Source organism: Eublepharis macularius, chromosome 2, assembly GCF_028583425.1.
Source record: "Eublepharis macularius isolate TG4126 chromosome 2, MPM_Emac_v1.0, whole genome shotgun sequence".
NCBI classification, from domain to species: Eukaryota; Metazoa; Chordata; class Lepidosauria; order Squamata; family Eublepharidae; genus Eublepharis; species Eublepharis macularius.
This window is the reverse complement of record NC_072791.1, coordinates 24432385-24449381: the sequence shown is the minus strand read 5'-3', so window position 1 is coordinate 24449381 and position 16997 is coordinate 24432385. Positions and strand designations below refer to the sequence as shown.

The window sequence follows — 16997 nt, the reverse complement described above, 5'->3', positions numbered from 1 at the left end:
CCTGGAATATGGGAACATATGGGAGGAGGCAGGCTTTCTGGTAATTGTTTAATACATACTCCTCTTTTCTCCCCACTGGCGATCCAAAGTAGCTTATATTGTTCTCTCCTCTATTTTATCCTCCCAACAACCCTGTGAGGTAGGTTAGGCTGAGAGGGTATGACTGGCCTAAGGATACCCAGCAAAATTCCCTGGCAGAGTAAGGGTTCAAACCTTAACCTCCCAGATCCTAGTCTGATATTCTAACTCCTAAACCATAGAGTTTCAGTTCAGTGGCACCTTAGAGACCAACAAGATTTTCAGTGTGAACTTTCGAGAGTCAGACTTCCCTTCTCTCTCTTTGAAGGGACCTCTGATTCTCGAAAGCTTACACTCTAAAAATCTTGTTGGTCTCTAAGGTGCCACTGGATCCAAACCCTGCTGTTCTACTGCAGACCAACACAGCTACCACCTATACTAAACCACACTGGCTCTACAGATAGGTAGGTCCTAGTTCGTGAAGGGTTTTAAATACGTAATAATGGTTAAGACAATGCTGTACTGCAGGATCTTCCAGTTTTATTGTGTACAGTTTTGGTTTCTAGTTGTTGTGCATTATTTAAAAAAACAATTTCCTTGACATCAACATGACAAAGATGTTTCACAAGATGGCAGAATATGGCTGGTTTCTCCATTATTCTTCTAGATTGGACCTTGCCATTTTTTTAAAAAAAAATAGTTGATTATGTAAATAATAAAGCAAAGAATGTGAAAACCAGCTGCCAAAGTATTATCAGATGCAACAACCTGTGGTTGCTTGCAGAATGCAATTTGCTTATTTCTGCCCACAAGCAGAGATATTGCATGCCATTGTGGAACTGGCACAGTTTTTAAGATTGCCAAATGCATTCAGTGCAAGTAGCACCGGCCAGATGGACATCACAAATGCTTTAAAATCTGCGCTCACTCATGGACTCAAGCACACAAACAATGCCTTGCCGCATCAGACCAAGGCACATTTCAACCCATTCATTTGCTAACAGCAACCTGTCAGATGTCTCCTGGTAGTTACAAGCAAGATCCTTCCACTGTTCACTACATCTGGTTATGACGCAACCAGCAGAGTCTGAATGCCTTCAATCTCCTCAGCTTGGTGAAACTCAGTGAGATTCAAAACCACTACTTTCAAAAATATGAAAAGGCAGATGGCCGAATGACTTACTAGCCACCTGTTAAGGGCTGGTAAAATTGGAATTCCGTGGTCACAAGCCTAGTCAGAGTACCATGAGTCAGGCACTCCCATTTTTCTGGACTAAAAGAAAAAGCACAAGCCGTAGTTCTCTCCTCAGCAGGAGAATCAGCGCAGACAAGGCCTAAGTCCATCTACTTCTTACACTGGACAAAAACATCCATGTGCTAATGTTTAGACTATATATGTTGCAGAAGCTCAGGATTGTGCTTGCCCATGCCTCATGTCCATGCCTGTCATCCTGTTCGCACAAAAGCCAACATGTGTAATTGCCCAATGACCTGTTCGTGTTGCAGGGCCAATTCCCATGATCGATAAAGCTTGATTCTTGCGATCCACAGGAGAAGACAACACATCTGGTTATGGGAACAAATAGCAGCCTGATACACAAGTGCTTACAACATTCTAGGAGTTGAACAGGAAGGAAATCAAAACAGGCTCCTGCCTGCAGTTTCCATAATCTGAACAAAATAAATGAATCAAATAAAAGGGGACTCACAAGGGATAGGGGAGATTTTTAAAAGAAGATAAAAAGGAAACATACAATAAAAGTAGGGTTTATACAGTAATTAACACATGTACTGTTTGAATATCTACAACATCTCCTAATGAGTTTCCATTAATAGGACTGGTACAGGAGACATGTGCATGTTGTCTCTGGAAACAAAGAGATTATTCCTTCTTTAAAGCAGCAATGCTTTTCAAAGCTAGAGCTTAACACAGTTTTCATGCCTAACAAATCCTGAGGGTTTGCTTTGCATTTTCCGAAGTTCAAGTTATCTACTAATTAGCGGTGTGCACTGGTGAAATATTCGGTTTTTCTGCTTTGGGTTTACCGAAGTGAGGGGGGAAGCTGTCTCCAAAGCTTCGGGAAGTTTTGATTCGGTATTTCCGAATCTTTACAAATCAGGTCCGATTTGGGTTCCCCCCCGCCCGAATCAGGAACCCGAAGCACACATCCCTACTACTAATATATAAATGGATTTGCCCTTAACTGGCAACCCCAAACTTTTGCAGCACAGGGCCTCTTGCTCTCCCTCAAGTGGAGAGCAATCCTATTGCTAGTATCTCAAGTAAAGGTTGATTCATGAGCACCAGAAGTACTGAAATCAAGGTAAAAGATCCAACCAATTTGGTGCTGGTTTGGACTAGGACACAATTTTATCTTTAGCTATATAAATCCATATTACAAGTATGTTTAAACACAGGTTTACCGAACAATGAATACACAATTTGCTAACCTTTCAGAATTTGTTGCATGTAAATTTATAAACGTTTTATAGTATTCAACATGGAAGTCTCGTTATGTATCTAGTTTTGCCACCTTCTCATGTCAAACATTTATCTAGCAAACTACCACTTATCTAAATAAGACTTGAAAAAATGGAGGTTCCTCTTGAATTGGGATGCAGGCTGTGACTGATGCTTATGACAAGAAACCAGAATGGAAACTGAGGAGTTTTATTTCTATTTGACTTGCAGAATAGTTCATGGGAGGGCCATATTCTTCAGAGTACTTCTTGCAGAAAGGTTATCTGTACACCAAAAAGAGAGAGACACACACAGACAGCTCTCCTAATCATAACAATATGATACAGTAAAAGAAAGACAAATACATCCTTTGCCAAGAGACACACAGCTGACAACACAGCATAGCCTGACGATTCTTAGTTATTAGAGGGGCGTTGTGGACTTTTGGACATAATCTCTGCTGGGATAATATCCCGGCATTTCACACAACTCCTGAGAAATAATTACTGTTATTACCTTTCCCCGTTTTATAGGGTGGAATTGTACATCACAAGTTTTCTGAAGCCTCAAACCATCCCCAAAACAGAAGATGTACAACCCAGCATAAAGACAAGGCAGGCTTCGGTCACAGAAACATCCACCAACTAACCATCTTATTAGTTTTAAACTGCAGGAATATATGGACACTTCGGAGTGAGTCTGTGAAACTCACGGGCTGATACACAGAATGGACTTTGAGAAGTCATTATTAGAATCAAGTCCCTTGTACTTAAACTCCTTGAAGAGGTGCTGGCATACAGGACACACCTATCTTTGAAAACTCCTACCTGCAATGAAAATATGTTTAAAAGCCCTCAAGATAGCAGACCCTGGCATGAGCAATGCCTTTTTAATAATGAATGTTATTTTAGCTTTTGGAAACACCAAAGTCCACAAGACAAAGTCTTCTGCTGGGTAACTGGTGTCTTCTGTTAGCCTGTATCAGAGACCAAATCAAGTCTTCACCCAACGCCAGTCGCTTCTGAACTATACAGACAGCATCTTAATGCTTTCAGTAAAAGCTGCTGATGTTGAATGCAGATAATGTTACAGGTTACTGCTTAAGAAGCAATGCTGATCGGTGCTTGTATATAAATTAGGGAGAGGCAACGTAACCAGAAAAACGCTATGATAGCATTGATTCCACTGTACTACATGTACAGACAAATTAGCATGCGTGTCTAGGATTAGTAACTGAACGCCAGCTTCCTTGGAGTCATGAATTCCTTCACCATTTCATCTGTGACTTGCTTTCGCCTTTGCTGGTGAGTCGCAATCAAGGGCTGAAGCGTTTCGATCAGAGCCTTCTTCAGCTCTCCCGTCAGAAGCGCTCCACTTGTATAGGCCTGCAGAGAAAATGTCAGCAGTCAGATCCAGTAACATTTGCAAAAGAACTTTTCTCTGCATCTCCTGAAAGGCATGCAAAGCCCTCTGGCCTCTTTCAGTAAGACGTTTCAAAGGGAAGGATGCACCTATGCACGTGTCACAAGAAAGGGCACTTGAGACGCAGGGTATCCAGGCTTAGGGTCTGAGGTTTGATCAGGTGACTGGGGAGTGCCCCAAGCGCACACAGTCCACCTACTCAGAACATTTCGGACAGATTAGCTAGCCCTTAAGCCCTTTAACCTTCCCACAGTGTTCCACAATGCATGATGGACTTTAACTATTTGGACGCGTGACTGTGCCTTGTCAAATGCCTTGACAAACTTCCTCAATTAAAATACCTGAAATTTTGCAAGAAGATTTGCATGCTGGCTATACAGTCTTCTCCCATGGAGATTCTCAGAATGTACCAGGAAGTTTCAACTTGTTAGCTGACTTAGCGACAAAAATGCTTCAGCAGCATGCACAAACTGGACCAACTACGAGAGCAAAATGTCTCGGGATTCTGCCTTTGCTCTGCAATTGTGCAGAGTGTGGCCTAGAATAGTCAAAGAACCATGGAAAAGTGTGGCCGGGGCTACTTAAAGCCCCTGGCTGCACTATTTTAAGCTGCTCCTTGTGGCTGGTGCCTGTCATGGGAGAAGCTTATGATCTTAAGAAGACTAAAATCCTTTATTTCCAAAATCCTTGTGTCAGATGTGTCAGGTGAAGATGCAAATGGAAATGCAGAGACAGCCGAAAGACCAGTTGCACAGGATCCAGGTAGAGTGACAGCAAAGGAGGAGCATGAGTGACAGGAGCAGCCAGGATGAAAAAGGGCAAATAAGGTAGGGAAGGAAGCTTGAGATGCAGCTGAGTCTGGGAAGGGATTGTCCCGTAACTTTTTAACCCTGTGAACGGAGCAGCCCCATTCCGCTGATTAACTCTGCAAAAGCACAACATTTTAACTGACTCTAAAGCTAAAGCACCCATCACAGTGAAAGGACCTGACTGGCCAGTTAGAAATGATCGCTTTGCATGCACGTGTGTGAGATCGTGAGTAAGCGAGAAAGACACCATGTTCCACAAATGCACCACAGTTTCAGATGTTCAATATCCCCCAATATCAAAAGCATCCCTACACACCCTCCATTCTTATCCTAGCTTGTGTGAGTAGCAGGTACAGCCAGTGAAGCTCCCATTGTCACAGCGCCCTGTGCTCAGTCGGGAAAAAAAAAGCTGGGTTTTCAGTCTATTGCTAGAGCTGACTTCAAGAAGCCATGATTGGGTTAGATCCATTATTCTCTTCAAGTAGAAGAGGAAGGTGTTAGAAAATGGACAGATACTGTTAAAGATATTAGCGTTTATATTTTGTTGTGCCCCTTTTGTGACTTCCTTACCATGCTGTGTATTAAATTTCTTCTCACTTCTGTGTGGAGTTTGGCTATTTGGGTATGCCACGGGACACAACCTCTGAGTACAGAATGTGGGGATCCTTCCAGCACAAATCACAGGGAGGGAGGAAATCCAAGGTGTCCCCTCCTATGTGTAAAAAACCTTGGTGGTGGCAGATAGGTTTGCCATCCCTGGAGCCTGAAGGCATGGCAAAGCTGGAGTGGTAGTTACAGGCTGACAGCTTGGCCCCTATCTTTCACCAGGGGCATTCCTTCTGAGAGGCAGCTTGCCAAGCAAGGCCCTTGAAGTAAGGCTGCTACACAAGGGCATAACAAAAGGAAGGAGGAGGAATCTCTGCTTCTCTGTTTTCCCAGGAAGAATCTCGAGAGCGAAAAACAGACACCTTTCTTTTGAGGCAGTCTATAGCCACTGTCTCTGCAACCGCTGGATTTATGCAGTTCTCATTATTTCAATGGCATGGACATGAGAACTTCCTAGTGGAGTCAGGACCTCAAAAGACAGATGGACACAGAAAAGAGCAGGAGGGGAAATTGAAACATTTAAGGAGCGCAGCAAAATGTTAATTGCCTCTGAATTCTGTCATGGTAGTGTTGGAGAAGCATCCATAAGGGATGGGGACAACCCAACATGTTTACCTGTTTGATCTGCTCTAGTTTGTCATCATCTTCGAGGAAGAATGTGAGGTACATGTAAGACACATCCACATCGCAATTGCCCCCGTACTTCCGGTGCTCTTCAACAGTGTCTTTCCCACCAGAGAAGGCATGCTTGTTGATCTAGAACAAGGGATTACAGGATATGAGAAAGCAATTGTTTTGACAGCACTTTTCAGCCGACAGCAACGGTCTGCAACCTGAACTCACTGTAACTGCAAATTGCACTGCACACATAAATAAAAGAGCAAACCAGCTTACTCCTTGCATGATCAGAACAGATGAGATGCAACTGTTCCTCACTCCCCAAGGGGCCTGGACTGGCATGATTGGTGAAAAGTTTCTACTTTCCTCTTCATAGCTAAGTAAGCTACGAGAGGCAAAAAGGGGTGTGTGTGTGTGTGTGGATCCCAAGGACCAGGTCACCTTTCCCTGTGCAAGGAGCTGACCCTTGATCCAAGAGGCTAGTTAGTGAGACTCATTCATCACAGTGTTGGGGAACTTGCTCTTAAGTGAAGGAGAACATATATAACATCCAAAGTATTCTGAAGGTATTTCACAACGCACCATAGAATCACGTTTTGTCCTGTTAAACATTTGTTTTTGTGAGTCACTCCTTTGTACGAATGCCACAGCACAACACACCCAACAATACACTGGGCTGGATCCTGCCAATTTCTTTCTTTCTTTCTTTTTTGGCTCAGTTTCCCACCTCGGAACAGCTCCCGTCCCACATGGCTTTTGCCCGCCCATGTCCCATGATCCTGTGTGTATACCCTTTTTGGTGGTCAAAAGGGACACGCTCCTCCCCTTCTCACCCGTGGAAAAGGTGGTTGGATCCAACCCATCATCCATTCCAGATGCAGAGACCTTATTGCTGGCATGCAGCGCCATGCAGAGAGAGTTTGAGGGAACAGTAAATATACTTCTTCAGACTGGGAGCACGCATGGCCGTGGCCAAGATACAGAATGGCACAGAAAGTTTGGCTTGCGTAGCAACTGTTGCCATGCATCCTGTGATTTCTGGTGCCATGGAGAGGCAGCCAATAGAGAACACTGTTTGTCAGCTTGATTTGCATCCAAGGCAGTCACTCTTAAAACCATAGAAACCTGCACTGTATTTTTAGAAGAAATGACATCACCAGGCCTCAAACCCACGCCAGCTCTTGGCGGATGCCAGGTGAACAAACAGGATGCTTGGTACATTAAATATTACTCTGTTGGTTTAGTTGCCAGGATCAGGATCAAATGGACATAGTTACATATGTGTGTGTGATCTGGAAGTTTCAAAATATATTTTAGTACAAAAAAACAAAGCAGGAAATGGGGGGGGGGTGTTTCAATTAGGATGCCTACAGATGTATGTAAAAAATAGGAGTCTATTATCTCCCCCAAGCAGGATGAGCAGGGCTTCCCTCCACTTACACCATTTAAACCGGCAATGATTTCCTGTTTAGTTTTTTCTTTCCTTCCATGCTTTCGATGAGCTTTTTTGTTTTTTTAAAGCGCTGTTTACTTGTGCTGTCACAGGGTGCCTCGTGTTCTTTTACTTTAAAAGCGCAATAGCTTTTCTTAAAATAAAAATCTGCTCCAGAGAGGGTGTGCGTTCTTTGATGTCACAGTCGTTCAGCCAATCAGTACTTTAAACAGCCCCTTCTGCTTCGAACTGGCAGAAATGGTTTCCCCTAAGCTCAAGCAAAGACTGCACTTATGATAAAAATGTAGTCAGCTGTGCTTTCTGGAACAGAGTAGCCTCCTGTCATGTACGTCTAGACCTTCCCATCTCAGTTAATAAAGCTGCGAAAACACACTGCAATCTACTGGTTTTTTTCCTTCGTATATCTACAATTTACTGTTTTTGTATGCCACACTGTGAGAGCTTCTCTTACCTTTGTTTTGATTTGCTTAGGTGTGTCGGTGAGAAAAATAGATGAATTGGGGTCACTGGCACTCATCTTCGTTTGTGCCCCTTGCAAGGCTGGGAAGAAGACAGAATGCATCAACGCCGGCTTGGCATAGCCAATCCTTGGGGCCACGTCTCTTGTCATTCTAAAATAGGGATCCTCACAAAAGGGAAAAAAGGTAAGTATGAATGCCCTTGTATGAGAGAGTGCATGCAGTTGTCTGACTGGCTCACTGCTAATAACATCAATCACCTAGACTTTGAAGATGGTGTAAGGGTGGCTTACTTGGACGTCTTCATGAACGGAGAATGTGACAGAAGACCAGGGCTTTGTGTACTCTGTGTCAAAGGGAAACCCAAGAGTTGTGCCAATCATACAGAGAATTTAGGTTCACTGGCAGCTTCTTCTACTTGGCTGCCTTCCAGTAGTTCAAACAAGGGGATATTTTCTTCTCTGCTTACCAGGCAACAGGTTCTTTGAAGAAAGACTTGGCAAGGGACTGGGCATTTCTGAGTTCATGCCTAAAACCAGTTACTGTTGACGCAGAAATGCCTAACTCCCAGCTGGCATGAATGCACTGACGCCGCGTAAGGCTCTCAGGCAGCGATCCAGGAAAAAGCACAAGAAACAACCAAGGCAGGTCACGAAGTACTGTTTGATGGACAGAAGGAAAATCCACAGGTGTGCCAAATTCTCCATTCCCCCTATTCATTGTCTCCCCATGGTCCAAATCCTGGGACAGAACAAACCCACTGAGGGATGGTGCTGCCTGAACTCACTTAATGTTCAAGCACCTGCCTAAGGAAAGGCATCTCAGCCAAAAACATGGCATTGTAATTGCTAGAGAAAAGTGTAAAGGGATGCCTGTCCTGCAAAATTCCTCGCTTGTGGTGGACTGCAAGAAGTAGCATACCCTCTGAAAGGGTGTCCTGGTCCCCCAGAACATGTGTGTGGCTTGCGTTAGGTTTCGAAGGCTTGTGCAATTCAAATCTTGAGCTAACAATCTAGGAAACCTTTAGAAGGGACTTCGAGGCCCTTCCTCAAACTTCACAATTTACAAGAGGGAAGTGAAGCAATAAAAGGACCTTGCTTTTTGAAAGCTCGCTGAACACTGAGGCAGCAGCTCATCTTTATCTCAGGGTGTTTAGGCTTGCAGGCAATGGGGGGCAGGGTTACCTCCGGTTTTGTAGCATCCTTGAGAATACAGGACGGGACCGAGTTGGAAACATGACCCTACCCTAATGAAAGGACCCAGAAAAAGACTGGCACATGAACACAGCTTATCACATCAACAACCCTGTGAGGTAGGTTAGGTTGACTGAGTGTGACTGATCACCCAGTGAACCTGCATGGCAGAGTGGGAATTTGAACCTTGGCCTCCCAGATCCTAGTCTGACTGTCTTACTTTTACAAAGAAGGGTTCCATCAAGCCTAAAAGCCTGTAAAACAATCAGCTTCATACCTGATCGATGGCACAAGGGATCAAACATTGAATATCCTTCTTGTTGTTGAAGATCTGTGGAAATGACGTGCAAAAGGCTGGAGCAGCTTGAATCGCAGGAAAACTGATCTTTCCTAGAAAGGCACAAACATTATGTTTGTGGAGTTGTTTTCCATAGTGAATAAATTGTCCACTGTTGCCTTATTAGTAATGGCATTGAAATTCCCCGCCCCCCCCCAACAACTGGTCCTCTCATGTTCTTCAATTTTAACAGCCTGAGAACAACTATTTACAGATGACCTGCAAGCTTCACAGCACAGTTGCTGATGGAGAATGAGAACCTCTAGTTTTTAAGTGAGACAAAATTGTTTTCATTGCAACGCTCTTATTAACTCTGTATTTATTCTTTTAAATAATTTGTCATTCTTAATTTTGCCCAAAGATCCTTTCGGGGCATATTGAGATAGAAATGTAGAAGATAAAGATGTATAGAATTGGGATAGCAGCACCTAGTTCATATATTAGCCTATTTACAAAAAGAGAAAGCTGCCCCCTGGTTGAACTGCAACCCATTGGGGCTTGTTCCCATGTATTATTATAAACATCCCAGGAACTCACCGATGCAGTCGCTGTCTGTAAAGCCAAAGATTCCTTTGACTTGGTTGAATGTAACGTGTTTTTGAACTTTTATGATGTTCTTGTAGAATTCTGGACTGGTCCTGGCAAAGCAGGGGTGGAGACAGAGAAAAAGGAAGAAATTTAGACAGGGGGGAAAACCACCTTCCACAAAGTACTTGCAAGCCTCAGTTGCAATCTATTTTCCCCAAAAGCACAGGTGTCTGAAATTTCACATGCAAAATTTAAGATATGGATGATTTCAGCTTAAAGAAAATCCATGTAGTACCTTTTTAATAACTTTTTTAAAAGACTGAAGAATCTATGAAGTAGCATATTAGAAAGATAATTTGCAAGCTTACAGAAAACCCCTCTACTTAACATATTGTCTTAAATTATTCAAGGAACTACAACCAGAGTAGTAGTACTATACTTCTGCAAACCATTTCCTCATTATTTATTCTTGGTATACATGAACACAAGTAAGACTTGTCCCGCAATGTACATGAGCCTAATAGGAGAGTAGGCCTGTAAAGATTCCATAATACAATAGAGAATCTCCTTAGAGCTCCAGAAGTTCTAGACAAGTGGTAAACAACTCAAGCCAGATAAGTTGGAATGCTTCTAGCACTAAACTTGCTGACAGTAAAGATTCAGAACCTAACAGTGAAATCCTAAGCAGAGTTACTCCAGTCTAAGCCGAATGAAACCAATGGACTTAGACTGGAGTAACTCTGCTTAGGATTTCACTGTCAGTGTAGCTCAAGTCAGGCTCATTTATAAGACCTGTGATCTGCCACTGTTCTGTTGTAAATGTTTTACACTGGGCTTCTGTAAATACAGAATTCCAAGTTTCAGCTCTCCCTCATATTATCCACACTGTAAATAAGACAGAACAATGATTAAGGAGATTCAAATACCAGCTTCAAAAGCAAGCAAGCAGACAGTGTCAGGGAGAGTAGCTACATGAATACAGTAACTCTTCATGGGCTTCAAAACGTCTGAATGCTAAGCACTTTATGAAGCATGGGGCGGCTTCCTCACTGGCCAAGTATCATCAAAACACACAACACGTTTGTCTAAGGTCACTTTTTCTTTTTGATAAACTGCAGTTTCTTCTCGAGCTGAAATAATTTCAGCCTGTTGTTGTAGTACTGCACCCCCTACTGGGATTCAAAAGGCTAACACCATGCACACGACAACACTGATTATACTCTCTACAGCAGTACAACAAGGAAGTGAAATTCTTGGTTCTTTATTAAACTACAGGCAAACGGAATGATCAAGGTGAAACTTTTAATAACATCCCAAGCAATAATTATTTTATGTAAAATTCTTTTTGTTTATTCCATGTTCTTTTAAACATAAATTTTATTTCATGATGGCAAGAATACCTAGTAAAGAACTATGGTTTGTCACATTACGGAAATTAGCCTGGAGGAGCTTCAAGCTCACTAGCTCTCTCCCTCTTCCCCTTGCACGTGGATTAGGAAATTAAGTAGTTCTTCTTTTATGAAAAACCAGTCATTTTTTCTTCCTCAAATGATAAATTATGGCTTGTTCTCTTTTCTCCATACTAGGATTAAACTGTGCTGTGGAACCATTACTTGGAATGAATGTGTTAAAAATAGTATGCTGAAGTTTCTAGATGCCTCCCCCTCCTCCTGTTAATTATTTTATTGAGCTTTGATTTTAAAAAAAGCTCAAAATAAGACATCACACGCTTTTGTTAGCTAGTCTTCTATCCTGTTACAAAAATAACCATCCCATGTAATCTCCATTTATCTCATGCAGATATCCATTCACTTATCTTCAGCTCTTTTCTTCTTTGTACAGCAGTACAAATGGCATCACTGATGCAAATTTTTAAAACAAAAAAGAAAAAAAGATACATACTCAGAAAAAAAATACAGAAAACGACTGATGATGTTTGATTATGCAGTTTTAAAGAATTGTTAGAAACTTACCCCAAATACTGTAGATCAGAAAAGATGAAGGTTTTATTGATGTCAAATCCACAGGCTATAATGTCCTTGATGTTTTCTATGGCATACTGGTACGCCTTCTCAACAGTTAGATCTTTCCAGAGGTATTTCTCATCATCAGTCAATTGTATAACTAAAGGAACATTAAATATTTCTTGTAGCCACCTAACAAATATGAAAGAGACTTATTTTAGTATTTTAGGGCGGGACCTTTACATATGTCACGAACCATCACTGTCATCTGTATAGGAGAGTTTGACGTAGGTCCAAATCTCATTTAATTAATTCACAGGGCAATGTTGTAAATTGTGACTCGGGCTCAAAGACACTTTTAAACATTCCTCGCCACCCCACCCTCCCATTATTTGTTGTGTCACTTGTTTGTCAACAGGTAGGTAAATGCATTTATTTCCCAGAACAGTAATGTAGTCAGTCAACTTTGTGGCAGATCCACCTTTTGGAAAATTAAATGTGTTACTATTCCTGTGTGGTGATACTAACATTTTATCTTTTATCTTAAGATGCAAGCAAAACAGGATTCATTTTCAGGCTGAACAGCAGAGTAATTTACTTAACAGAGAACTATGGGGAATTTGGGGTTTTTTTCTCCCATAATAATCAAGTGGCTGCATTAAAGCAGGAGTCAAGTTGCCACCAAACTCCTGTCTAAATTCCCCCCATAATGTTGTCATATTGGTACAGTAACACTGATCAGACAATGAACAAAGCACAATTTGTCACTACGAACTTTGGGATTTTTGGTCTGGCGCAAGTTATCCCCCAGTTAATGAAAGGCATTTGGATTCAAGACAATCCATAGCTTTGCTATTATATGCTTTCTGAGTACAAAACCTACCTAAGATGGTTCACAGTATGAAGTACAATAAAACTGCCATCAAGAACTAAAAATCAGGAGCTCCATTTATTGTATTGTCGAAGGCTTTCACGGCCGGAGAACGATGGCTGTTGTGGGTTTTCCGGGCTATATTGCCGTGGTCTTGGCATTGTAGTTCCTGACGTTTCGCCAGCAGCTGTGGCTGGCATCTTCAGAGGTGTAGCACCAAAAGACAGAGATCTCTCAGTGTCACAGTGTGGAAAAGATGTTGGCAGGTCATTTGTATCTACTCAGGAGGGTTGGGGTTGAGCTGAGTCATCCTGTAAGAGTTTCCCAGGGTGTGGAATGCTAATGGCGGGAGGCTTCACTGTATCCTGAGGAGGTTTTTTTGCATATGGATTGGTGCTTGATGTGCTAATCTTCTCTGCAGGGCTATTGTCGGGGATAGAATGTTTTGTTAGCCTGGTGTTTTTCAGAACTGGAAACCATGCTCTGTTCATTCTTAAGGTTTCTTCTTTCCTGTTGAAGTTTTGCTTATGCTTGTGAATTTCAATGGCTTCCCTGTGCAGTCTGACAAAGTAGTTGGAAGTGTTGTCCAGTATTTTGGTGTCCTGGAATAAGATACTGTGCCCTGTTTGAGTTAGGCTATGTTCAGGCACTACTGATTTTTCAGGTTGTCCAAGTCTGCAGTGTCTTTCATGTTCTTTTATTCTTGTCTGGATGCTACGCTTTGTGGTCCCGATGTAAACTTGTCCACAGCTGCAGGGTATACGGTATACTCCTGCAGAGGTGAGGGGGTCTCTACTGTCTTTTGCTGATCATAGCATCTGTTGTATTTTTCGGGTGGGTCTGAATACTGCTTGAAGGTTATGCTTTTTCATAAGCTTTCCCATCTGATCAGTAATTCCTTTGACATATGGCAAAAACACTTTTCCTGTAGGAGACTGTTTTTCCTTGGTTGTTTGATTCATCCTGGGTTTGATTGCTCTTCGGATTTCATTTCTGGAGTAGCCATTTGCCTGAAGTGCGTGGTTTAGATGATTAATTTCCTCATTTCCTAATTTCCGCACTTTCTCAATGAGGAAATTAATAATCTAAACCACGCACTTCAGGCAAATGGCTACTCCAGAAATGAAATCCGAAGAGTAATCAAACCCAGGATTAGCACATCAAGTACCAATCCATATGCAAAAGAACCTCCTCAGGATACAGTGAAGCCTCCCGCCATTAGCATTCCACACCCTGGGAAACTCTTACAGGATGACTCAGCTCAACCCCAACCCTCCTGAGTAGATACAAATGACCTACATCTTTTCCACACTGTGACACTGAGAGATCTCTGTCTTTTGGTGCTACACCTCTGAAGATGCCAGCCACAGCTGCTGGCGAAACGTCAGGAACTACAATGCCAAGACCACGGCAATACAGCCCGGAAAACCCACAACAGCCAGCTCCATTTATTATTTTGATTTTTTAAAAACCCTTCTTTTTTATATTTAAGGTTTTTCTGTAAACCTATGGCATTTTTCAGGTATGCTGCAAGATCTATCTTGCCCGCTCATGGCAACAATCTCCAGATTTAAGTATCTTCAGATCAGGGCTACTTGGCTTTTAGTATATAAGATATAACCTTGCTCCTTGACATTTTGTGGTTGGCTCCCCATCCTGCAGCAGCCGTTTTGTGACTGTGCATACCACCCTGCGTCAGAATTCCACAAGTGCCTGCAGGCTGTGGATCCCTGTATCAAGATCTTCAAGATACACAGGCTGAGTGCCTTCCTGACTAAAGAGAAGCAGAATCAACTATGCAAAGCAAGGAGAAATAAGTAAATGTAAGCAAGTTATATAATCTGAATCACAGAATCCAGTTGCCCTTGTTACATTTTTTTCCGGTAAAGGTGCAGGATATATACAAGTATGAAAATAAAATCCACTTGCTCCACAGTCCTCTGAATCATGACCACTGGCTGCGCGATACAGAACGAATATCTACCATCAGCACGAACCACTTTCAAAATAATAATGCAAGATGAAGTGTCTTCAGACGGCAGCTACTTACTTTGTAAAAATAAATGGGATGAGGTGGCCGACGTGCATTGCCTCAGATGAAGGTCCTCTGCCTGTGTAAAGGTAAAACGGCTTCTTATTTTCATATGCATCAAGGACTTGGTTCATATCTCTAAAAACAGGAGAAAAGAAATATGGTATATACCTTTGCAAAGAGCTTAATCAAATCAAAAAGACTGAGAACAAGTGTGGGAGACATGATTTTGCGGCTGCAATTTGTATTTTAAGGAAAACAGCGTGATTTAAACAGCATCTATGTAAAACTGTAGCAAAAACCAAACATTCCACCTTTGAAATATTAAAACTAGCTGAAAAACCACTGGGCAAAAGACACACGATCCATTCCACGTAGCACAAGAACAGGACACTGTTGTGCTTCAGAACGAGAGGAATAACTTCCTCCTCATCCAGATTCGAACCCCAGTAGTCTAGCGCCATGAAACAGTTGCCTGGGCCACTGAGGTTTAGGGAATAGAAACGGAACCGGGATGATGTAATGCAGGAGGGGAGGATCTTTACTTTCCTCTTGACATTCAGTATGGCAAAGTTGGAGGGAGCGAGACGCAAGTGGGGATTTGGGAATGCACATCTCATGGAATATATTCCCTGACCCTAATTTCACCCCCTTTCCCCAGTTTCTATGGCTGCTAGGGGTTCTGCTGGCTCTGCATCTTAAATAGGAGGCGTAGCTAATTAGGAAGTGCATTGTCTTCAATCCTAATTAATACCCTCTCCCCCTGGAAGGTCTCTTTCAGCATCATGGTAGTCAGAGCCCTTCAGTGCTGATAACATCATAGACTGGGAAGGGCAGTGGAAGAGGAAGAGAAGAATAGTCGGAGGCTGTCATTGTGACGGCAGGTATGCCCCATCGTGAGCTGGAAGAGATGAAGAGGGATATAAACAAATCTTCATAGAATCATAGAGTTGGAAGGGGCCATACAGACCATCTAGTCCAACCCCCTGCCCAGTGCAGGATCAGCCTAAAGCATCTCTGACAAGTATTCATCCAGCCTCTTCTTGAAAACTGCCAGTGAGGGGGAGCCCACTACCTCCCTAGGCAGCTGATTCCACTTTTGAACTACTCTGACCGTGAAAAAGTGTTTCCTAATATCCAGCCTGTACCTTTGTGAATGTAATTTAAGCCCATTTTCGGGTCCTACCCTCTGCTGCCAACTGGAACAGCTCCCTGCCCTCCTCCAAATGACAGCCTTTCAAATCTTTAAAGAGAGCAATCATGTCCCCCCTCAACCTCCTCTTCTCCAAACTAAACATTCCCAAGACCCTCAGTCTTTCCTCGTAGGGCTCAGTCTCCAGACCCCTGATCATCCTTGTTGCTCTCCTCTGCACCCTCTCGATTTTTTCCACATCCTTTGTGAAGTGAGGCCTCCAGAACTGCACACAATACTCCAGGTACCGCCTGACCCAGGCAGTAAAGAGAGGGGCTATGACCTCCTGTGATTTCGATGCTATGGCCTCTTTAATACAACCCAAGATTGAATTAGCCTTTTTTGCCACCGCATCACACAGTGCAATTCTAAGCACAGTTACTCCAGTCTAAGCTCAATGACTCCAGTGGGCTTAGACGGGAGTAACTCTTTTTAGGATTGCACTGTTAATTCTTCTCTCTAGGAATATGAACTGTATAGGAGTTAATTTCCTCCCTTCTGCTTTTTAACTGATGTTCAGCTGTCTGTAACATTCTGTGGCTCTCAACAAGCAGTGATCAGTGCTCTAGTGGGTCATGCTGCAGTTTTCTTTTAAGTGTTTATATTTACAAAGCAGTATTTTTCTGAATTCCTGGGGAGCCAACTGAGCACACAGCAGCTCCGAACTCAGCTACAGCCGTGTTTCTTCTCCCTGACGGCAGGCACAGGCCCAAGAAGTACACTATTAGGAAAAGTGATACAAAGTTCTTCTCAATCCCCCCTCCCCGAAAGGTGATTTTTGATTCTTTATCACAGGTATTTATTTGGAAAATTTATACGCCGCCTCTCAAGAGACAAGTTGTCCGAAGTGTGTACAATACCAAGGACTCACTTAAAACTGCTTTTGCTCCAATGAATTAACACACCCACCGATGAGAAAAGAAGATGCCCCTGCGTAGGAAGTGGTGCGGTTTATGTCCCGTAACTCTCTCTATTCGATTGATCAGATCTTTATCAATTTTGCTGCTGCCAAACCGCACTGAAAATATAAGGGAG

At 42.6% G+C, this 16997-nt stretch overlaps 1 protein-coding gene across 1 annotated transcript in view; it reads right to left on the bottom strand.

The window, feature by feature from the left end:
* Positions 1 to 387: 387 nt before the first annotated feature.
* WARS1 (tryptophanyl-tRNA synthetase 1) overlaps positions 388 to 16997 on the bottom strand; it is a 28374-nt gene continuing 11764 nt past the window's right edge. Inside the window, exons 4-11 of the mRNA XM_054972009.1 lie at positions 16872 to 16980; positions 14789 to 14908; positions 11877 to 12059; positions 9913 to 10013; positions 9316 to 9428; positions 7839 to 8012; positions 5932 to 6072; positions 388 to 3864 (exon numbers count right to left, since the gene is read on the bottom strand). Of these exons, the coding sequence (XP_054827984.1) occupies positions 3706 to 3864; positions 5932 to 6072; positions 7839 to 8012; positions 9316 to 9428; positions 9913 to 10013; positions 11877 to 12059; positions 14789 to 14908; positions 16872 to 16980 (1100 nt within the window). The 3' untranslated portion in view covers positions 388 to 3705. The remainder of the gene's footprint in view (positions 3865 to 5931; positions 6073 to 7838; positions 8013 to 9315; positions 9429 to 9912; positions 10014 to 11876; positions 12060 to 14788; positions 14909 to 16871; positions 16981 to 16997) is intronic.